The sequence below is a fragment of the Anopheles maculipalpis genome, chromosome 2RL, assembly GCF_943734695.1.
Source record: "Anopheles maculipalpis chromosome 2RL, idAnoMacuDA_375_x, whole genome shotgun sequence".
Taxonomy (NCBI): Eukaryota; Metazoa; Arthropoda; class Insecta; order Diptera; family Culicidae; genus Anopheles; species Anopheles maculipalpis.
The window spans coordinates 26,743,423-26,766,817 of NC_064871.1; the positions used below are offsets into that span (position 1 = coordinate 26,743,423).

A 23,395-nucleotide genomic window follows, 5' to 3' on the forward strand; every position below is an offset into this window, starting at 1 on the left:
CAGCAGGCAAGCGGGAGCGTTGGACGCGACCGACACGATACGCGACGACCACAGAGGGCCCGAAAACCGACAACGACGACCGATGACGCCGATGGCCTCGACGCGAGAGCGGTACGCGGGCGAGTGAACGGTTACGGCGAGGCACGAAACCGAAGGCCACGCGGCGCACCCTCCGATCTCTCCTCCCCCTCTATGCTTCCTCCTCTGTCCGCCCGCTGCGAACGGTTGTGCACGACCGTTCCCCTCCGGTACGCTTTGGCGTTGCCTTGCTGCTTGTGCTCTCGTTCTCGCTCACGCTCGTTCAAATGGGATTTCTCACGCCAAGCACCCTGGGCGCCGCAAGCTCGTAGCTCGCATCTGAACCGGCTGTGCGGCTGATGGCCGTTCTGTGTAAGTGTGTATGTGTGTGTGTTTCGGTGCGTGAAGGGACCCCTTTCCGTCGCTGTTGCTGCTGAAACATGCACAAACACACACACTTTGCCCGAACGTGGCCACAAGCACGGAACGGAATTACGCCGCGACGGACGGCCAACCAGCCGTCAAGCAAAAAAGCAAGGGGGAAATGACACCCAGGGCAAGGTAAGAAGAAACAGAAGAACTTGCTCGTCACACCATCAAGTTGGCCACCGTCATCATGAACCTGAGCAACGTACGGCTACGATCCGTGTCCCCGTTAGTCGAAACCTTTAAACTAACTCGAAACCTTCGAGAATGGGAACCACACTCCGGTTCTGGTTGTCTGTCACGCGATTTTCTTCTTATCATACGGGGGAGTTCGGAAAATGGATCTTCACATTGGCAACAACCCACCCTATCGGTGTACTTGGCTTAACTTACACTTTTATTTGGTGCCCTTGTTTCAGGAAACTTTCACTCACACACGGACACACACACACCTCGAATTTTCACAGAACGGAATTTAAAGAAAAGCTGCACCTTTTCACACTCGTCACATAAAATCGTGATCGCAGAAGCATCTCCACTTTCTGCACGTGGTTGGGAACCGTTTTGCGGTCTCTTTCCGTTCACAGTACACCTCATTCGTTCGAAATTGTAGCACTTCCACGGAACAATTCACTAGCCCATTTCGGAAAATCTGGTCTCATTGCTTTAGCGTAACACTTTTCCAACCAATTCAAACATGTCGCCTCATTTTCTTTTTTTTTTTTCACTCTTCCGGTGATAGTTCCCCAGAACGAAGGAGCGCACAGCTACGTCCGACCGCTTCGAAAACCTTTTGTAAACAACATTGTTATTAACCACACCGTCGATATCATAACCATTATTAAGCAATTGCTAAACGTAGCTAGCATCGAACCAAGCTCCACCATTTTTTTAAACTATATAACGAGAACCTTCTTTTCAATAGCTGTACCGCACAGAAACTTAATCTGTTTAAGACAACAATAGTTTCTCTAACTTTTTTTTAACATTTCCACTTATCAAACATGATTATGAAGCATTTTTAAGCGAAAACAAAGTAAAACCAGATCAAAATTGGGTTGAAAACTACAGGCTCAATTTGCTAGCAGTGTAATGTGGCATTGATGTTAGCAGCGAAGGTTGCCAAACTTCGGAAAATTCCGACAGAAATGTCATTTTGTTGTCACTTTTTCTGCCCCAGTGAAAATAATGCGTATTGTTTTGAGGAAAACCCCTAATTTTAAATTAATTTACCGTTCTAATAGGAAAATGATTCTTTTTTACCAAATTTATTCACATAAAGAAGATATAATGTAATGTAATGTTAATGTACAGCCTGAGGAAACATCTCACCTCAAAAAACCTGTCGCGACGGTCGAAGCTGGGACTGTATCGTACCTCTATAGTCCCAGTACTCACATTCGCCTCTGAGGTATGGACCCAGTCCAAAACAGATAGGCTGGCCATGTTATACGCATGGCACCGGACGACCCAGCTCAGAAAGTACTTTTAGGCCGTCCACACGGGCAGAGGAGGCGTGGTAAGCCCAGATTGAGGTTGGAGGATTGGCGGACGACGGCGCGGGACCGTGAGCGGTTCCGGATTCTGCTGCGGCAGGCCAAGACCGCAAAGCGGTTGTAGCGCCTGATCAGTAAGTAAGTTTTTTATTTATTTCTTTACATTTGATTATTACGGTCCAGTGCCGTATTGTGATCAAAGATCAAAGTGTAGTATCAGTAAGTAAGTAATGTAAAAAAAATGAGGAAATAAGAACCAGCATTGTTATCACTCTAGCTGTTATTTGAAAAATCGTTTGTACAGTCCAAGTTTTCTCCATCATTCCTTCAAACGGTATCTGGTTATTTGTTTGGTGTGACGATAAAAACCCTATGAGCATGGAAAGAGGTCTCCACCGTATGCTTCTTATCTCTTCTCATGTACACGTTTCCGTGTATCTAAGCCTCAAATATATTTTTCAATTATGTGTAAATACTACTGCTTTAATCAATCAATCCAACGAACTGGTTGGATACGCCTGGCCGAGTACTTCTCGCATATTTCGAACAATATTCTCGTAAAACGCGAGACTCCGTTTTAGTCTGTTAATGTTTTTCATATAGTACGCTTTAGGCATCTGCACGTACTCCTTGCCCTTAAAGATAAATTCGCTAATATTATCGTCCTTTTCCAGCACCGTATCATCACTGTTCTGCGATGTCGAGGTGTCATCATTCTGTTCAATGATTGCGATTGCATTTGTGGACGATGAAACTGGAGATTTAAGCGTTGTTCTGAACACCTCTTTCGCTGGCTTTTCCGCACTGCTTTCCCTGACCGGACCGCTTGGCGTTAATCGCAGCTTTTTTGAAGCTTGCACCAGATGGACGTTGCTACCGTCCAGTTGTTCCATCTTGATATATTGGTTCTTCTTAAGAGTAACTGGAGAAGCAACAGTGTTGTTTTGAATAGTGGACAGTTTTGCTTTCATTTCGGCAAGTTTGGCAGCAACGACTTTCCGTTTACGGCTATAATCGATATACGATGCGGAGGGTTGTTCAATATTCAATGGAAGTTGATCGTTGATGGTTCCAATAACTACTTCCGACTGATTTTCATCGCTTATCGCAGTTTCGGTATGTTGCGGTACGCCCATCGAGTCTTTACCGTGATGAAAATCTAAAAAATGTGTTTCAATTAATGTAACAATCTGCTCACAACACTCACAATAGCCATTTGCCAAACCTTCATGTATAATATCCGTTGAATCATCGATCGTATCGTCCACGAGTTCCTCCTCCATTATTTTCAACTCTTGTTCTCGTTCCGATTCCTCGCTCGGTTCATTGTACGGATAGGGAACAGCGTTTGCCAGCAGCAACGTTCGTCTTTGACTGCGACAAATGTAAATGCTGGGAAAATGCCGTTCGCATAAAAAACGATGATTTCGACTGTCCACCAAGTGTGCGGGTACGCCTGCCGCCTTCATCCATGTCTCACATCGATCCGGCTGTTTGGGGAAAGCGAAAAAAGTTACCATCGGATTGGCGATGGAGTTGCTGCCACACTCGTAGTAGGAACAGCACTTTTTGTTCACGTTTGTTCGGTAAGTATTCATTTTCTGTGGCGCTTGTTATTGACGGCGTCTTTTTTATTAGCAGTATTATTTTGTAAACAAATGAGATAGCGACAGGTTCGTACATTCGCAGACAAATGTGACATTTGTTTGAGATTAACATAAATCTATTAAAAGACGAGTAAATGTGAATATGCTGAAATTTGTGAAATAGAATAGAATTTGAAAAATACTAATTATCCACCCATTAAACAATTAATCACTATTTCTATACATTATTTCAATTTCGTCCTTCGTACCCCATGGCTCTCAACTGTCAAAGTACATGTCAATGTGTCAAACAGACCTAAGCCAACCCTATTTCCCTAATTTTGCTTGTTTGAATATCTCGTTAAATTATGATGCACAACCTCACGTAAACGCACCAGCTGCCGACAAGCCCACGAGCACACATCAATCGCCGTCGTGCTGCGATCAGTCCGTCAGTCAGGGGCCCAAGTGCGAAGATCATCATCATTACCGGGAACACGAAAGTACAGAACGGAGTGAGCGAGATTTCAGCCGGTTCATTGTGGCATCACATCTTTACTTCCGCAAAGCGCAGAACAGCTAGAACCAATTAAGCAATGAAGCCGTTGGCGTATGCGTGCTGTTAAAAGCAACCGAAAAGTGTGTTTGCGTCGTCACCAGTGCTACTGTGATTGGTGATAACGACGAAAAGTGAAGCAAAAGTGTTCCGCTGTACGGGCGCTTGTACCAGAGGTACGCGGACCTGATCATCAAGGGTAGAAACGGGGAATGTGCAGTGGAGGGGAAGGGAGGGGAGCAAGTGTTATCTTCTTTATATGCAAAATTCCAACGAACGGAGTGTACTGCATACGTACGTGGGATTACCAGGGAATTGTCCCGTGCTTGGAACTGCATTCCCCGGTGTGCCGAGTGGTATTTTCGTGGTCAAGGGAAATCAGTGTGAATGTGTGTGTGAGAAGCTTAGGATAAAAGTGATTTATTGCCAACGATTAAACATCATCTTCGTACACAAAAAGGCCTCCGTTCTGTTGTAGCTTCCGACGTACACACACTACACACGCATAGAAACAGTTCTCTGTGGTTTTCAGTGCGCGATGAGTCTCGAAACGATGAGCGATTTGAGGAAAAAGTACAAAAACTGGAGATCATACGTAAAGGTAAGCAGAGACAAGCAAAACGAGCGAATAAAAAAAACGCACACACAGCGGCAATCAGCAGCACGATTGCTACATGCATTTGCACCCGGGAGGGCGGTCAACGATCCGCAACTCCGTGGGGCATCACCAACGTCAGCCAGCCAGCCAACGAACTACCGTCTTCGTGATATTATGAAATTAGGGGGGTTTTAGTCCATTTTGTAAGCGTGTTACACTCCGGGCACAGCAACGTGCCATGATGATCGACATGGCGATCGAACACAATCCCTTCTGCCATTTACGACACAGATTTACCCGCAGTACCTTTTTTTTGTCCCATCCAAAAAGTCCCTTACCGCGAATGGGGGTTTTGACGCGTTTTCCAGATGAATCACACGGTTGCATGTTTTTTTTTTTAATGAAGTTGCATGATCCTGCACGATTTTGTTTTCCGCTAAACAAAACACTTTAAACATTTGGCAACTGGGTTAATTCTATTGCTAATGCTTCGAACGATCTACCATGCATTGGTGATTTTGTGTTTTTTCGCTAACGAGAGATACTGCTAGCTGATGATCATCGAACGATTAACACAATTTTTCATGCGATTTTTATCCCCCCCCCCTCCCGCTCCCTCTGTAGGCTTTTGAAATTCGATCTCAAGGTCAAACGGTGGAATGGTATTTGCATTACTATAGCAACGAAAGTTTTTACCCCTGAACCCGCACATCAGGTGGCAAAGATGCGTGCCTGTGTGTGGGGCGCAGTGTTATCGCGCCTGGAACTGTTGGCGGTTACGCATTAATTAGCGTTGTTGCTTCGTTGCCATCAATCAACGTTTACAGCAATTCGCACAAACAATCGGTTTGGCAATGTGTGCGCTCATTATCACTTTCAAACGGCGGTAGATTAATTATAATTTTTGGATTTGTTTAATTATTGTACAAATTAGCTTCCCGCAGCTCAAACGAGAGGAGATACAGATAGGAAGAAGTCAACAATTAGTCTTTCTAATTCTATTTAAATGAGCTTATCATAAAGCCATTCGCATTATTACCCGCGTCAAAATAATCACCTACAAGACACTTATCATTCTATCACCTCTCCCCCACCCAGAAACGCCTTTGTTTTCATTTGCCCTGTGTTTTAATCGAATTCTTATGCCTAGTTTAGATGAGTGCGTTCACTACTTGAAGTCAAGTTGATCGTTTCGTTGCCCCTTGCGCTTTCTCATCGTGAAGCTGTCAAATTCTTAAGACAAAAAAAACGCAGCCTCGAAATCGGGTGAAAGCAAGCAGGTGCGCTCTGCTATTGATATTTTTCTTACGCATATTGAAAAGAAATTTACTGAAAAGGTGCTTCTGTACATACTGTGGGGTAATGGCATAGGGTTCCGCACACGATTTCCTCGTCTCACTACTGTACGTGCGCTAAAAATACCACTCTCCAGTATGTTGTGTAGTACGATTAGAAAATAATCTAGTACCTTGTGCGATTGTCGTGGCAAATGTTCCTCGAAGTGTATTGGTGGTTGTTTGGTTGTAACTAGCTGGCTGGCGGCTGACAGTGTAACGCGGCAGCGATTGAAAAACTTGATTACCGAAATAGATCCTGCGAATGGGTGGTGGGAGGGTGGTTTTGTGATTGTGTTTTGGTGGTGATGAAGACTGGCTGCTATTAATTTGCTCCCTTATCTTGTTGTGTGCGTGTGTCTGGGCGGCAGTTTGTAAAGCTAGTTTCAGACGCCGGAATGGAAGATGAAACTATGTTTGGTGAAAAGCAATCGATACGGGACTCGGCCCGCTCGCTCAAGAAGTACGGCAGCATATCCGGCGGAAGTCGAAGCCCGGCTGCATTACAGCCCACCGACGCACTGATACGACATGACGTTGAGCGGACCGATACGCTGCAGGGTCTTGCGTTGAAATACGGATGTAGCGTAAGTATGGTTTGACCTGCCTTTGGCGGCCGTAAATAGCAAACTTACCCACCATCTGCTGTCTGCTTCCAGATGGAACAAATTAGGCGAGTAAATAGGCTACTGCCAACGGATACCATCTTTCTGCGGCCGTTTCTTATGGTACCCGTGGCGAAAGACTCACCCCACTATCCTAAGGATCCGGAAGCAATCATACGTCCAAACGCGCTGTCCAGTCGGATGATGACATCAGGCAGCAGCAGTGGAGGTGCTAGTGGAAGCGGGAGCAGCAGCATTATTAGCAACAACAACAACAACAGTATCAGCTCCGACGGTAATGGGTACTCGCTAAGCGAAGAATCACCGCTCGTATCGCCCGAAGAGGAAAGTCGCAAAAATCTGGAAGAATTTCTTGGCAAAATCGACAGCTCGATTGCATCGACCCGCAAATGCATTGCGGAGGTACAGCGAAACAGTGACTTCGTAACGAGCAGCCAGAGCGACGATAATCTGTTCTTCTCGTCTTCGTCCGGCGGTGGTGTTAGCGGGAGCGGTAGCAGTGGCTACTATTCGAAACCGCGTGCCTACTCGAATGCATCGTCTTCGTCCTCGATCTCGTCTTACCAGCAGTATCACTATCATTTACCGAGTGGTGGTGCCGGCGGTGGTGGCAACAATGTGTCCGCTGCTGGTGGTAGTGGCGCGAACCATCATCACAAGCGCCAGAGTTCCTCCGGTAGTGCCGCGTCCGACACGAACCAGCTGATTGTGATGACGCAAGGCAAGCGGGTGCAAAGTTCACTTCAAAAGCTGGAACGCCAGCAAGACGAACTGTTCGAATTGTAGCACCAACCGTCATGGCACCAAACCGAAAGACAGCGGAACTCATCCATGAGCTGTGCGATGATGGAAGAGGACGAAGACAATGAGGAGGAAGAGGAGAATTCGAACGGGTTGGAAACGCAAGCTCTAATGATGGTTCCTGTGGCGGGAAGATACGTGGCATCACGCTATCATCTTTACCATCATCACCATCCTCATCATCACTACATTACACGGTATGTACGCCATCGACATACGTTCCACGTACAGCTGCAAACGTTTGGCGCTAGTTTGAAGGGCAAGTTGGGCAGTATTGTTAGCGTACTAATCAATCGTACTCGACGCACCCACGGTAACCTGATGTTGACATCACCCGTCCCGATAGTTGAAGGTACAAACCTTTAAACTTTGGCGACGCATTCGTTGGAGGGATTTTTTGAAACAGGAAGCGAAAAACTTAACATTGTGCTTATTTCATTCCACAAATTTCCCTAAAACGGACCACGAACCGATGGTTACAATTGTTTAAGCACATATTTATCCTTTACTAGCTTTACCTTTTCACTCAATTTTTTGAAGACTCGTGCTCGCTGCATTATTGTATAGACCCGGGAGAGATCCTCCACTCGGTCATCATCATACAAAGTGGTTAGGTAAATTGTTTACTGCGCCCGCTGATAAGTGCGGTATCAAATAGGTACGTTTTTGATGTGTGTGAGAACACACACACACACACTCACATAAAATCGTGTGGTGCATTCAGTATTGGAAATCCTATTTAAATCAAACCGGCAACAGGGTTGAGAGATAGAGAGAGGTGCGGAAATGAGTGCTAATATGAGTTAAGAATTTAAGACACAAGAGCAGAAGCAATCTGACCCGAAAGAGGTGCTATTATATATCTAGTTTTTAGTAGAGCGCATATACACTGAATCTACCATCACGCTTAATCGCACTTTGCATCGTGTCTGCGCATGGGCGGAAAGATAAGCGCCACATCCCATAAATGACGTTAAATAGGTCGTCTTTGTCCAATGGCGTTCCTCTACGTGAGGAAAGTGTGATCAGTTCACATCCAACGGGGCGCACCGCTATATCCTCCCCTGATCCCTATTCCGCTCCCTTACCTCTCGATCGATGATTGTGACGCATTGCTAGCTAGACAACAAACAGAAAAAACGCACGCAATAGGGTGACAATCGTTTGAACCGACCGTTTTGTGACGTCAGTTAGCGACAAACCGCAGAAATGCGCGGCTTTGAAAGTACGTTTCTATTTTCATCCTTTTGTTGGTAGGAGATAACCACACATTGAGTGTTAATTGCATCCACAATCGATGGTAGTGCAGGTATTATTGCAAGTCTGTTGTTGGCCTTCACTGTTTGCAGGTTTTAAAGCAGACCATATCCTCACGCACTTTAAGAACGCATCTCAGCTGTTACATTAAAAAAAGCCTTTATCCGCATAATCTATACATACTACATATCGTCGTGAAATTTTTTTTATCAAAAGTAGATAAATGAAAATAGATCCCTCTACATTTCGAGGAACGGAAAGTTGACTGTTAAAAATTACACACAGTGCGGAACCAAAGTAAGAGTCCGCATAGGTCCACATACATCCGTATGAATCAGTTCCAAAACGCTATTCGATGTACTATCTGAACTCTTCGGAAATGGTATTCGTTCACTAGCATCACACGCATATGACACACTTCGATTGTGCAATTTCATCACAAACAGATTGTCCACAAGCTCCGCAACAGCACCAACTACTTCGTTCTTGCTAATAGTTGCGCCTTGTGCATCGAAATTGACATTGTATCCCTTTTGAACCAACTGCTTCACTGATAATAGATTTGCTCTCATAACCGGTACGAAAAATACATTGTTAACTGTTATCGTGTTAACGCTATCTTCAAATGTTTCGAAAAACTTTCTGTCATTGAAGATGTGGCAAGTCGCACCCGAATCTAAGATCTATACCCCGGATTTCAGGTCTACGATCACAGAGAACGCCCACTTGCACAAATATCCATTGTCCACAACATTGGTCACACTATGACCCTTATTCGGTTTGTTCATTTTTCATTGTTTCCACTTCGCACAATGCACCTTTTTATGACCAGTTTGTTTACAGAAATAATACTTTACTTCCTCTTTTTTATTGGCCATATGAAGAGCTGTTTCTCGACTCCCAAAAACACTAGATCGGTTTTTCTTCTTAAGCCATTCATCGATCAACTATCCTTTAACAAGGTCTAAGGTTAGATCGGGATCGGGCCTAGCTTCCAATGCTGTTACCAGCGCCTCATACTCATCAGGCAAGCTGCTGAACAAAATGGCGACGAGCCATTGTTCGTTTAGAACATCGCTCCCTTGCAGCCCGTTCAACCTTTCCACACAAATGATGCTCTTGAATAAGGACACACTTTAGCTAGGATGCTTGCATCAGAACCTAACTGCTCCTTGCTAAGAAGCTGGTTCGCCTCGATCAAGTACCATAGCAGGGCTTTCATCAGTTGTCTGCCTTCATGTCCTTCGGGTATTAAGGATGCCATTATTACAGTTTGCATGCAACGTGGAAATTTCGGACCAGTATCATCTACGTTGAGGCTCACTGCTCTCGGAATAGCTAAGGTTTCACTTGCAAGCAATCTCACTGCGATCATAGAAAACACAGCAGTCACTCTTTTGACAGTGTTATTGTTGTATTCCCACCCTTTCCAACATTGTTCACTATCTGATAGGTGTTTTTCAAATCGACTATTCTCATCTTGCCAGCATCTGAAGATCACAACAACATTTTATCAAAATTATTGCCTCGGCACAGAAACATAAGGATTATTGATGTAATGTCCTTCTGGATAGTGACCTTTTTCCTTCCAGCAGCAGCACACTTGCTATAGATTTTATTGGCGATAACATTCAGGTTCAGACCTTGGTACTCAAAAGTTGACAAAGAGTAGACATCCACTTGTCATCATTGTTGAGCGCTAAGTTAATCAGCTAAATCTCCTTCCTCAGATCATCCAATGTGGTAAAAGTGTCCATTGTTATTGAATCAAATCAGTCTCCAGTTATCCCTCACAAAAAAACAAAACCAACCCTCTGACAGAAACTCAAAACTAGAATCAGTTCCAAGCAAACTGCCTGAAAAGATAATTACAACGAGGAATAATGGATTTGTTATTAAGACAAGAGGCTGACTGTGTGTGTTTTATTTTCCAGCAGAGTGGGGCAGTGGAAGCGTGCTACTGCTGTTCTTAACGATTAAATATTTTTACTGTTGTGATTTGATGAAGAAATCTGTATTCGACACACAGGAATTACAGCAGTATATTCAGAGAGTCCTTTCCTCAGCGAGAGTTTTGATGCGACTACTTTGACGTTGTTGAATGAGTTAACGTCTGACTAAGGAGAAACTGACAATGCTGCCAGAACCACAGAAATGGTAACGGACGATTAAAAAATCTCAACAGTTACTAACTTGAAATCGCTAAAAGTGAAATTGAAAAATTCCTTAAAATGACGGGGAAAAAAGCTTTAGGATACTTTTGTCTAGTGTATAATAATTGCTTTGGTCTGTACAAATCATTAATATTTTATACCATTCAAACACATAAGTTTGTTTCGGGACACGATAATATAAAAAAGGAAGAATATATGAAATTAAACAAAAGAAAAAAACAGATTATAAGTTAATTCAAAATTGTGATATGATTGATCTATATATTTCTGGACGCTGGTTGCTCCCTGTGTCATTTCATGAAAAATCTCATTTCAAACGCATTGAAACTGTCTTGCCTCGTAATCAAAGTAAAGTACTATTAATCCATAATTATCCCCCATTTTAGCAGGCAGGTGCAAGTGGTGCCTCCTGATTGCAAACCAAATCTAGAAATTGAAACACACAACCAAAACGCGACCTATATAAGACGACCTAGATAAGAAAGCTGTATAAAATCATAAAACAAACCACCACATACTCTATCTATCCATCGCGATCAACACAGTAGTAGTTGCGGAAGAGTTGAAGAATTATTCATTTTCCCAGATCACCAAGCCTCTTTCATTTCTTGCTCTCATGTACATAAGGACACCGAGAAAGGAAACTATCCTTGATTGACACTATTAATGGACAAAACTATTGGTCTAGTGAGATTACACATTTGATGAGCAACCGAACAGAACGAGTACTATGTGTGTGGGTTGGTGATTTGGTGTTACACCGGCTGAAAGCGTTCCTTTCCCGCCTGAAAGTTAGCTATAATGTTTAAATATCTGAACTAGCAGCTATTTAATTAATCCTTGAACATTTATTACAAAATTATTAAAAATCATGTTACGTTAAGCAGTGAGAACCTTTCAGCCGTAAAACTGTATCTTTAAAAAAAGCGCTCTGATACTCTGTTGGTAAAATCTCTCCCTCAAATTATAAGTTAGCAAGCGTGCGCGCCCGCACTAAAAAAGCCTTAGTCGTGTAAATGTTTGTAAAGATACTGGTAATAGTAATATTCTTAACGGTCGACGTCCATCTGCAACTGTGGATAAAAGAGAGTGTGAAAGGATTTGTCACGCATGATGAAAGAAACGTCGTGTAGAGCGCGGTATATGTGTGTGTATATATAAACGAACAACTCACTGGCTGTAAAGTAATCATCGGCAGAAGGCAGAAAATTACAAAGTAACGACCACCCATGCTCCCCATCGAATGGAGAGATGCGGTGAATAGGAAGGGAATGTAAAAATCATACACAAAATGATATATTATGTTGACGAAAGATGGAAAAACAAAGCTAGGAAAAGTGGTGGGAAAATGCAGAACTAAACGAAATAAAATATATCTATATCATGTTTAACCAACACCCCTACACAGCCATTACTTACTTACATATAGGTCTTACATATTAATGTCGTCTTCCTATCCTTTTTTCCAATAGACCGCCACATCTCCCAACAAAGAGCTTTTTCATCTAAGTGCTGTCGTCTACCAAAAAACTATTAAGAGTCCTTCTAAGATTGAAGTAGGCTTTTTGCCCAAGAAACCTTTTCTATCACCGTGCTAAGGCGCCTCGTCATCCAGGACTAAACAAGCAAGAGACCTTGCAGTCAAACGGCTACCTTGTTCAAATCTTACTTGATGTCCAGGCAGCTACTGCTTCCAGAATCTTTTTTTCCAGAACCTGAGATTAGCAGATGATAATCTTGGCCGCGTTTTCTAAGAGCTCGTAAGGTCATATAGTTTTACCCTGGTTATGCTGTAGTATGCTCTGATACCGTTTTTCAATTATCCGGAACTGAATAGGACAAGTCGGTACTACATTATGGTGGAGGAAAATGTTAACTTCCATGTTTTATTCCTCGTTCGCTAATATAAATGTACATGTTGCATTCTTTTGTAGTTGCAAAGAGGACACTTGTGGTGGATAAGAAAAAAAAAGTGGCAAATAACTACTGCTTCTTGCTATTTATCCATGCCCACGTCGGTTCGTCCGATCGACACCATCCCCCGTAACGATTCGCTAAATCTCCGTCATGTACAGCCGTTCGATCTTTGCCTCATTTTGCAGAATGTTGGCCCGAGTTGTGTCGATCATGTCGCGGTACTCTTTGATATTCACATCAATTTGCTGCAGCTGCTGCTTCAGCGGCTCGATAGCGTTTTCCGTGGCACTGCAATTATCACATTTCGAATTATTATTAGTTGCGTCAACTGTTGGGAAAAGAACGTCCATGTACCTTCTCTCTTTGTTTAGCTCCACCATCGATTGTGTGTAGATTTGCTGCCAGCTCGCTAGTTCCCGCTCCATCGAATCAATATCCTCCTGGATAAAGTCCATCAGCTTCCCGAGCGGATTAACGGAGCGTGTTAGCTTCTGTATCGATTCGCGTAACGATTCCATCTGCTTCGCTGACGATTGCCTTTGTCCGGCGGTCCATTCCTGTGTATGTTTGTGTGTATTGAGAAGGGAAAAGAAATAAAGGCTCATTAACAAACATTCTAGCCGAGAAAACGAGTCACACAATCTACCATATCTGCTTTTCGTAGCAATTCACTGTCGCTGGTGCCAGTGTGTGAGGAAAATTCTTTCTGCGTTTCCAAAATTTGCTGCACCAGATGGCCCTGTTGCTCTTCCTGCTCGGCAGGTTGCAGTCGTCCCGGTTCTTCGTTCGCTCCACTCGCTTCTGTCGTTACCCGGCCATACACGATTTCATCGGTGATGGTTGAAGGGTCTTCGATCACGATTAAATTCTCACCATCATCGTCCAGCAGCTCGCTATTGAACACTTCCATCTTGACGTTAATTTCGCCCAGCTTTTGCGTTTCGTTCGGTTGCAGTATTACTTCGACGTTTTTCTCTTTCCGGCGCGGTGCTCCCGGTCTTGCCGATGGAGGTCGAACGCTGGGCGGTCTCAGGCTAGTGCGTGGTCTCATAACCGTTTCAACGGATTGCTGACGGTGCATCGGAGGTTTTGCAGATGATTTGGATTCAGCTGGTGCTGCTGTTACCGTGATCTCCGTTCTATTGGACAAATCAGCAGGCGGCACCGCTTCCTCGTTACCGAATGCATCTGGTCCCACTACCGCGCCATTACTGTCCTGTCGACTGAGCGAACTATGCAAACCATTAAATTGATTCATCTCCGACAGTGCATTATTTTCGCTAGGCGTCAAACTATTTTGCTTTTTCAACGAAGATCGTCGACTGCTACTGTTACTGCCGGATTGCTTTCGCTTGTCCTGGTCTTCATCGGCTGATGGTACCGCATTTTCTTCACCATTCGCATCGGGCAATGTGACTGGTTCGCCAAACTCCTTGAGCGAGTCCTTTCGCTTACGATTTTCGTGCGAAACGATTCCGTTGGCCACCGTTTCCAAACCATTCGCAATCGGTGCCGGTTTTTCCGGTACGGCGACCACAGGATATTGCTCCTCCGGTATGGAGGAAATACGCTTAAGTGTTTTTTCCTTCTCTTTTCCTTTGCTGGGTTTATCGGTTTTCTTTCTGCTTGAATCGTTGGTTGAAGCTTTAGTGCCATTTTGTTTTGGCTTTCCCTTTTCCGATCTATTTTCTACCTGCTGTTGGACAGTTGTTGAACCATTCTTTATCACATCCTTTTCCTTGCTCACTTTGCTGATTTTCTCCTTCCGTTTTTCCACGGCAATCGTTTCCTTCTCTTTCGGTTTATCTTTCGACTTTTCTTGCTTTCCCGCTTTCTTAGTTTCCTCGCGTGTCTCCACTTTGGTAGTGTCACCATTAGTAGCAGGTGGTGGTGGTGGTGGTACATCGTTCGTCGGGCCATTTGGTTTTGGATTGTCGGCTAAGTATTGACGGACTAGGTCGTTTATGTTAAGTTTGTTTTCCAAGGCGGTTGCCAATGCCTGCAGGAGTTCGTTTGTACGTTCCGGTTCCAAACCGGCCACAATTTTCGAAGGGCGAACTTTTAGCTCACGGTCGGTTGTGAGTTCTGTGGATGGAAAATATTGTGTGACATGAAATGATTAGAAGATATTGGAAGAAAATTTTTCCACTAAGAATTCGAATTCTGTTTAGTCACATTTTTCATCACATGTTGCTGATTTGTTCACGTTTCGATGTGATCTGATCTATCCTGCCTGAAAATCTGGAAAGGAAATCTCAATTTTTCCTTTGTTTGGAAATAAATTTAACTTAACTTTATCAAAATTTATAAAATAATTTAAATAGGTGAAAAATATGGAATACGTTCATATGGATATTATACGTTCATGATGATTCAGCAAAAGGACACTTTGAACAGTGAGACGAGTAAGAAATCAATAATCACCCACAGTTGACCACTAACCGGACAGGTCATCTGGCCCGTCGTCTGACAAGGTCATCGAAATGGAAAGGCTATCGCGGAAGGGTTTGCATATCTCGAAACCGATTGAGGGCAGAGCAAAAGCAACATAGAAAGTTTCTAACGATTTTGTGTCTGTTGCTCAGGACATCCCTACCAACGGCGTGTCTCTATGTCAACAGGATACAGGCCACGGATTGAGTTGCCAAATAAACAAGTTTGCTGCGAACCATTAACTACTTACTAACGACGTCAATGAGCTTCTGTAGAAACGCCATTTTCGAGTCCCGGTCCTTAATGTTGTCCGAGTTTAGTTCGTCCGCCGTGTACAACCCTTCCAGCAGTCCATGCTCGCGAATTATCTGCATCAGAAAAAAATATGCACAAACACACACACACACACATAAATTCCGTCGCATTACTTAAACTGACCACGAACCGGTAATATCGATCGCAGGCTTCGGCGAGATTCATAAAAAAACGTACCGCATGGACGATGTCATGAAGAAAACGAAACGGTGGCTTACGCAGCAATTTATCGGTCAGTGCCGGACGTTTCACAAACTTTCCGAGTGTATTTTGCGTTCGTTTCAAAACGGTCGCATCCAGATCGGATGCCATTTTTTCGGGGACAGAGTTTTTCTATACTATCGTTGGACACACGTTATCGTTAAGGAGTTTGAAGTTTTCTGGCACATTGCTCCAATTGTAAATTAATTATACAACCCTTCTCTACGGGCCAAAGTTGTCGCAAAGAATCGGTGTAATACAACTGACCCACTTTTGACGACCACTTGGAGGAAACTTGTAACAACCTAGCTGCTGGAAAAGGTACACACAACTATTGAACAACAAAGCGTTAAATAAGGGAGCGAACATGTTTGGGCTGTGGAAAAGTGTTATTCTCGGTGTTGTAGACCAATCATCGCCATGGAAACCGCTGACGTACGTTGGAAGTTGTCGAACAGAGAACGCATCCGCAAGGACAAGCAGCTTCAACGAACGCAGCCTATCGTACTATAATATTGTGACACCCACCGGGTTGGAAATATAAACTACGCCGCAATAAATTTACATTGTAAATTTTGTATTCGGATCGACTTAATCTAGGAATGGTTTATAAAATATTTGTCTTGAGAAAAAACGGTGCTTTCAGGGTTGGGTCCACACTACGGAACCAATTTTTCGATTAATTTCCGACAGTATGATCGAAGCCACCTCTTGCTTATCGAATGGCAGTCTGGAAAGAAGAGAGAAAAAGGTAAGTATTTACGTACTATTTACAGCAAATCGTTAATGGTATATTTACTTGGCAGCCAGATCCCCACCACCGTCAATCTCTTCCTTCTTTGCACGTCGGTTTGCGTGTCGATTAGCTCTGGCCGCCTGCGGATCTTTTGCCGTTATTAGCTGCGTTTGTTTAGCATCTTTTCCTTTGAAAAGTGATGATTTCGATGATTTCTACAAATAGGTACGGACAGGCAGAAAAACAGTGAAACTTCCAAATTGCCTGTAAGAACGTTGTTGCAAGTTCACACCTTCGTTTTCTTTTTCTTCTTTTCATACTGTAGCGAATCGTAGTAGTTGGGCTTTTCGCGACGAACCCGACTTGTCCGCCGGCGCTGAACCTGGCCGGATCCTTTGCGCCCGTCGCTGGAGCTGGCTGATGCAGCTTGAGCTGCTTTACGTTTGCCTGCTTTTGTACGCGCTGGTGGTTCGTACACGGCTGCACTGGACTGACGCATGCTGAATACGTGTCCACAGGAACATTTTTTCGACGCAATCGCCACCTGCACCTCACACTCGGGACAATGTTTGGTAATCATTCGAGTTTTTACCATGATCCAGTGGCCGACCCGAAAAGAAATTATGCTTTTTCCCTTTGCAGGAAAGAGATCGTTTGACAGCAAAAACGTAAATATAAACAAACCCCACGAAGGGTTGGAAATGGTTTGGCGTTTATACGAGGCGTTTGAGTGTTGCATTGTTTTTGTCAGTTGTGTGAGTTGGAGATTTTTGTTTCTTGAAAAATATTAAAGACTTTTTGCATATTTTCGTTGCAAAAACATTACTTCTTTCCTCTACATACTTCATTTTTATCCTCTTTAGAAAAGAAATGAAAAAGCTTGTAGCTCTCCGACTATTGACACCGATTTTTTATTACAAAATTTGTAATCAGCTGATCTTTGTTGACAAACAACTGCAGAATTCACGCCAGAAGCATGGGCAACGTGTACTACGTGTTTTTTCTATTACTAAACTGTTTTTTACTTTTGAAACATGCAACCTGTGATTGTGGATGTAATAAGCTGAAAAGAAATGCAGAAGGACAAGAGCTACCGAAGGAGAGTGTCATATTCCCATCAAAGGCATCATCATCCCAACTAGATGAAGATGGCAAGCCAGATGATAGTTTGCTGGATTTAATCAACCATTCCAAGCTCTTCGAAGCGATGAGTCACATTCCAGGAGGTGAATATGTTATCGGCACAAATGAGCCAATTTTTGTCAACGATCGCGAATCTCCAGCCCGCACGGTTACAATCCGCAACTTTTACCTGGACCAGTACGAAGTGTCCAACGCACAGTTTAAAGAGTTTGTCGAACAAACCGGCTACACTACGGAGGCGGAAAAATTCGGTGATAGTTTCGTTTTCCAGCAACTGCTCGCGGAGCATGTACGCAAAGAATACGAAGATTATCGTGTTGCAGCTGCCCCGTGGTGGTATAAGATACGGGGCGCGTCCTGGAAGCATCCGGATGGTGACCAGTCACGGGATATAGGCGATCGGCTAGACCATCCAGTGGTGCACGTATCGTGGAACGATGCTGTTGCGTACTGTAGTTGGAAGGGTAAGCGTCTCCCAACGGAAGCGGAATGGGAAGCGGCTTGCCGTGGTGGTCGGAAGCAGAAACTGTTCCCATGGGGCAACAAAATGATGCCAAAGGAACAGCACATGATGAACATTTGGCAGGGAAACTTTCCGGACAGCAATCTCGTAGAGGATGGCTGCGATACCACCTGTCCGGTGTCATCCTTTCGGCAGAATCCTTTCAATCTGTACAATATCGTTGGCAATGTCTGGGAGTGGACAGCGGATCTGTGGGATCCGAACGAAACGGACAAGCAAGCACGTACCAACCCGAGCAGTGATCCACCCAATCGGGTTAAAAAAGGTGGATCTTACCTATGTCACGAATCTTACTGCTATCGCTATCGTTGTGCAGCACGATCGCAAAATACGGAGGACAGTTCCGCGGGTAATCTTGGCTTTCGTTGTGCTGCTGATGCTGACTGATAGAAAGTGAATCCTTGTGATAATCTCAACGGAAGAATGCATCAACATAGTCTTATTGCTTGTAATGCTTTACTTTTACATTCTAATCATACTGAAGAAGGCTGGCAAAAATCTCAGACACGAAGTGAGACACGATCAATTGAATAAAAGCAAAAATCTAGAAGAAAACAAAACAACGAAAGAGTAAAACTTTATTGTTAGTGACTGCTATAGGTATCACAATTGTCCAGCAAATATTGAATTTTCGGGATGTAGGAAAGAAAAGCCGAGATCGGTATTTCATCGGCATTATTTATGACTCTAGCTCGAGCTCGATCCAGGCGTAGTATAAACACAACGTCTTGTGCACTTTGCCGTTCCGAACAAAACAAAAATAGAACCAATTCGATTCAGAATAGGATTCCTTTAGTTCTAAATTGTCTACCATAATTGATGTAGAAACAAAATTTTCTGTATTTAATTATCGTTTGTTGTTAAGTAATAAACAACGAGTTTCCATCCGCGTTTCGAAATATTCACTTTGACGTTTTCGTTCAATGTGTGCACGCTTTTGACGTTTTCGTTAAAAATTTCCAAAGCGAAGAAAAAGCAAGACGAAGAGAGTGAAAAAATGGATGTTAAACATAAAAACGAACAGAAGCAAGAGTAATAGTTATAGAATTAGTGCGTTTCGAATGATAAAAAGGTAAAAGTCCGTAAAGCATGTGTGGTGTATGATGTACTTCCGTTGAAACGAATGTTACTTTGTTTGGCCGATGCACGAATGCCAATTATAAAACGCGATCAGTTTTTCTTTGAGCCCCACCGTGTCTGTGGGCTGTGTGAGGGGTTAGGGGGGGCTCCATACCGCATAACCTGAGTGTGTGTCCGCGCGTGTGATAGAATGGGTTTTCCATCTTTTCCAATCTAAATGTTGAACCGTTGCCGTGCCTGTAGAAAAAGTGGACAAGTGTTCCGAAAGGTGACAACATTTTGTACCAGTTCGGATAACTGCGCTTTGGGTGGTGTGGTGTATGGGGCTGTGCAATAAGCCAAGGAGGAAAGGTTCCGCCGGGGAGTAAGAGTACAATCCAAGATACCTGGCAGTCTGCCTACGTATATGTATGTGTGTGTGTTTTTGTGCGTGTATGTGGTCTGGTGGTGTGGCGTAAAACCCTTGGCCAGTCAGCGCCAACCTATGGTGAAAGGGAATCGGTTAGGTCGGAGTGGAAAATTTTCCCAGTCATATAACCATTAGCGGCCTGTTGGTTACCCTTTTTTACTAGTGCGTTCCATAGTGTGCACATGACCGGAGAAGTGTACTAGTGAATCCTGCGAAAAGAGCGAGCGAGAGAGTGAGAGAGGAGGAGGAGGAGATAGTGAGAAAAGGAAGAAAGAGGAATGAAAATCGCACCAGATGATATCATCCAGTAGTTGTGATGATAGTCGGGTAGTAGTCGAAAAGAACGGTGTCTCTCAAGTTGTAAATAGGTAAACCCTAAAAAAGCAATAGCAATAAGTACCAGAAGAAGAAAGAAGCGAACCGCTTTGTTGCTCCCACGGTTGCTTTGATGGCACATTTTGCACACACGCACCGTGGCCAGCGCATGTACTACACTCTACCATTGAGCCGAGTTCGAACGTACACGCACTTCTACGCACGCATCGTAACACCGATGGATGGCGTGATTGGCCCGATGGAAGAGAATGGCTATGCGGTGGACAAGACAAGACGAGCGTGTTGTACCCCGCGTACAACGGAACTTGGCGAAATTGTTGCCCTTTTTTTACTTCTTTTGGATCGATAAAATATCCCTGGCTGGGTTGGACGATTCATGGAAGTAGTTATGGATAAGGAAGATTTTAAAAATTGTTTATTGTTTTTAGTAAAAAGGTGTTTTTTTTGTCCTGGATAGTATTACAAAACCAAAAAACAAGTGCGAAGAATAAAGTAAAAAAAAAAAACAACCGTGGAGAGTACATTGTCACACATTCAAAGCCGACATTTGCTCCCAAACAGAGAATAGGTGTGCGGGTGTGCCCTTTTTGCTATAGCCATAAACCTGTTTTGCAGCAGCAGCTGATTGGCACACGGGGGTTTCCCGAATGCCCTGGCGGCTAAACTTTCTAAATATTCAGTGCTGTGACGGGACAAACTGCTAAAAGCGAAGCTTTTTCACCGTTTATGCTGAGCCGCAGTAGCCTGGGAAAGATCGGTATTCAAGTGTGTGTGCGACGATAAAGTTAGACTAGCGCAGCCTGCTGTCTAACAAGGGCCACAACACACTTCTAAAGGCAGCACCGATCTGCCGAGGGTATGTGGAAGTCAATGTATGTGTGTGATTTATCTATTGCTAAATAAAATTGCCAGTGAAGTGATTAGAAGACCTTTTTTTTCTTGGTACAAATATTTAAATCAATGTTTTAATTATTTGTACAAAAACCCATTATACACACAACCACATCTTTCTCAAACGCAATGTAAATCGTGCGTGCTGTCTCTCGCAAGAAGAAAAAGTTGTGCGTGCCCATGTAAAAAAAACACCCAAATTTCGCGGCTTTGTGTGCATTTTACATTCATTCGAATCCGGATCCTCCATCGCTCAATATTTGTTGTAGCTAAAAATTTGATTCTTTCTCTCTTTCTCTCTCTTGTGCTCTTGAAGAAAATTATGAGCCCAAATTATGAGTGTAAAATTCGCGCTAAAAACAAAAACAATTGCGCTCTCAGCATCAACTCAACAAAGCGCATTCTCATCGTCTCTTTCTCTCTCTCTCTCGCTCTGTGCGATAAACATAAAAAAACACACACCCAATTACACTGGTGCATCGTCTCGTGTGCAGAACGGCGAGCTTGCATGTGCAAGCTGATGCACTTTCGCGGAATACACCCATACACACGCGCTCCGTGAAGTTTTTGCTCTCGCTCTCTCACAAAAGGGCTTACGGTGTGTTGTGGTCGAAGTGAGAGGCGTTGTCGATCGGTCAGGCACACCACAGCTGGTGCAACTGCACAAGTTTCAGTGCATCTCTCACAGTGTGGCAGCACAGTGCACACAGCACACGGGGATCGGTTTTTTTCTATGATTTGCGCAATTTTCTCCTTCACTTCCTGTGTGTTCTCGTTTCCCCTCCCCGTGCAGTTCAGTTTTCCGTCACACATAACGTGCGTGCGTGTGCAGGGTAAGGTGCTCGTGTGATGCTTGTTGGGATCGGTCGTCATCTTCCTGTTACGCGAATCCGAAAATTGGTTCCAACTTGAACCTTTGTCATACACTACTGTTCGACCATCAGTTCCAAAGTCCAGACGACGGCTCACATAACCTTTCACCGTTCACACCATCTTTCACCGTTCGTTTCAATGCGTCGCTCAACACTTTAGCAACCGCGCGCGGTGTGTGTGTGTCGCTCTATTGTCCTCCGCAGCTAATGATGAGTGTTCTAAAATCGAAATTCGCGTGCCTGTTATGTTGGATGTACGTGAGGGGGTGTGGGAACAACGGCATCCGTAACCCCGGGGGGAAAAGAAAAGAGGTCGTTCATTCAGCAAAACGACCGGGTTGTGTGTGCGTGCGTGAGAATGTGTTGAGGTTTTTATTTTGCTCTCTTGTCTTCTGGCTCGATCCGTCCTTTCATCCTAAGGCTCACGGGTATGTAGTCCGATTGTAAGGGCTGGTCACTGTGGCACTGATTGGGGTCCTGAGACCAGCATCAAGCCCCCCCCCCCCCCCTCATATGCATGCAAACGAGCGAACGGCCATACGTCGTCGAAACGAGTGCCTTGCTTCATCGAATGTGAAACAAAGTGTGATATAATCATTTGCAATTGCAGTTCGCGTGTCGCGTTTGTTCGTTTGCGCGAACCACCCGCGGTACTACTTACAATAGTGTGTGCGTTCCCTTTCTGCAACGGTACGGATGCAACTGCAGCTACATTTACACACACACACACACACACACGCACGCGAACAGTTGCGCTCTCAGAACACAAGTAAGTGGTGTCGTTGCTTCTGTGCGTGAAACTACCGGTGGGAGGAAAAGGAAACGAAGCGAAAGAATCGCGTTGGTGTGGCGAGCATCATAACAGCAGTGTTTGTGTGTGCAACAAGGCTACTGTGATGTATTTTTGCGATTAGACGGCTGAGATGACAAGTGATGATCGTGTCGAGGTGAAAAAAGTAAACAGTTGTGTGGTGTTCTGCTGTCAGTGTGAAGCAAGTCGAGGCCGACTAAATTACAGATCCTTCTCCGTGGGAGGATACCGTGACTTTATTTATTTATTTATTTATTTTTTGATCACCGGTAAATGTGTGTCAAGCTCGGCCCACCCGAAAACCCGATCCTTTTTATGAATGGGAAAAGGTGCTTCGGTCGTGTCGTTCGAAGCTCCATCGTCGTGGATTAATCGTCACGCTGTGGGCTGTGGGTAGTTTAGCTTAGAGAGGAAAATTACCAGCATCTCACACAAACACACATAACCCACGTACTGGTTGTTTGTCCCGCGCACTCCCCTCAACTGCATCCCGTCTGTTCCGATGGTACAATATGCTGCTGGTTCTCCCCGGTAGTGACCACACGTGTAATTCGCAACGCCTGGTGTAACTGGTGCGCGACGATAATGACCAATTCTTGGTATAGAGATAGAATCCGAACGATGGCGAAATGATTGATTCTCGTGCATTTCACGCAGCCGTGTGTGTGTGTGCCATCGGTTTAATTGATGGACAAAATTGTCCACTGGATTGCAGTACGAAATACGTCATTGCGCTACAATTAGTCGGTAGTGCTCTCGGGAAAAATGAGGCTCTGAAAATACTGACACCCGCAACAAAAAATTAGTACACCAAAACACCTTATAAATATGCAAACAAGAGATAATTATCCATGCT

General features: G+C 44.1%; 5 protein-coding genes across 5 annotated transcripts; 2 read left to right on the top strand and 3 right to left on the bottom strand.

Annotated features, from left to right (window-relative positions):
* Positions 1 to 2,431: 2,431 nt before the first annotated feature.
* Positions 2,432 to 3,538, bottom strand: LOC126558485 (uncharacterized). Its single transcript, XM_050214507.1, has 2 exons — positions 3,166 to 3,538; positions 2,432 to 3,099 (listed from the first exon to the last, which is right to left on the bottom strand). The coding sequence occupies exons 1-2, from the start codon at positions 3,536 to 3,538 to the stop codon at positions 2,432 to 2,434; spliced, it is 1,041 nt and encodes a 346-aa protein (XP_050070464.1).
* A 1,050-nt stretch (positions 3,539 to 4,588) lies between these two features.
* Positions 4,589 to 7,454, top strand: LOC126558476 (lysM and putative peptidoglycan-binding domain-containing protein 1). The gene is made up of 3 exons (XM_050214498.1): positions 4,589 to 4,683; positions 6,386 to 6,601; positions 6,674 to 7,454. The coding sequence occupies exons 1-3, from the start codon at positions 4,621 to 4,623 to the stop codon at positions 7,424 to 7,426; spliced, it is 1,032 nt and encodes a 343-aa protein (XP_050070455.1). The 5' UTR covers positions 4,589 to 4,620; the 3' UTR covers positions 7,427 to 7,454.
* A 5,463-nt stretch (positions 7,455 to 12,917) lies between these two features.
* On the bottom strand, positions 12,918 to 15,850 carry LOC126557312 (TRAF3-interacting protein 1). The gene is made up of 5 exons (XM_050213032.1): positions 15,715 to 15,850; positions 15,473 to 15,590; positions 13,436 to 14,874; positions 13,144 to 13,346; positions 12,918 to 13,077 (listed from the first exon to the last, which is right to left on the bottom strand). The coding sequence occupies exons 1-5, from the start codon at positions 15,847 to 15,849 to the stop codon at positions 12,927 to 12,929; spliced, it is 2,046 nt and encodes a 681-aa protein (XP_050068989.1). The 5' UTR covers position 15,850; the 3' UTR covers positions 12,918 to 12,926.
* A 530-nt stretch (positions 15,851 to 16,380) lies between these two features.
* On the bottom strand, positions 16,381 to 17,142 carry LOC126559205 (UPF0547 protein C16orf87-like). The gene is made up of 3 exons (XM_050215329.1): positions 16,767 to 17,142; positions 16,538 to 16,689; positions 16,381 to 16,468 (listed from the first exon to the last, which is right to left on the bottom strand). The coding sequence occupies exons 1-3, from the start codon at positions 17,067 to 17,069 to the stop codon at positions 16,381 to 16,383; spliced, it is 543 nt and encodes a 180-aa protein (XP_050071286.1). The 5' UTR covers positions 17,070 to 17,142.
* A 308-nt stretch (positions 17,143 to 17,450) lies between these two features.
* On the top strand, positions 17,451 to 18,527 carry LOC126558411 (formylglycine-generating enzyme). Its single transcript, XM_050214423.1, has one exon. The coding sequence runs from the start codon at positions 17,451 to 17,453 to the stop codon at positions 18,525 to 18,527; it is 1,077 nt and encodes a 358-aa protein (XP_050070380.1).
* The last annotated feature ends 4,868 nt before the right edge of the window (positions 18,528 to 23,395 follow it).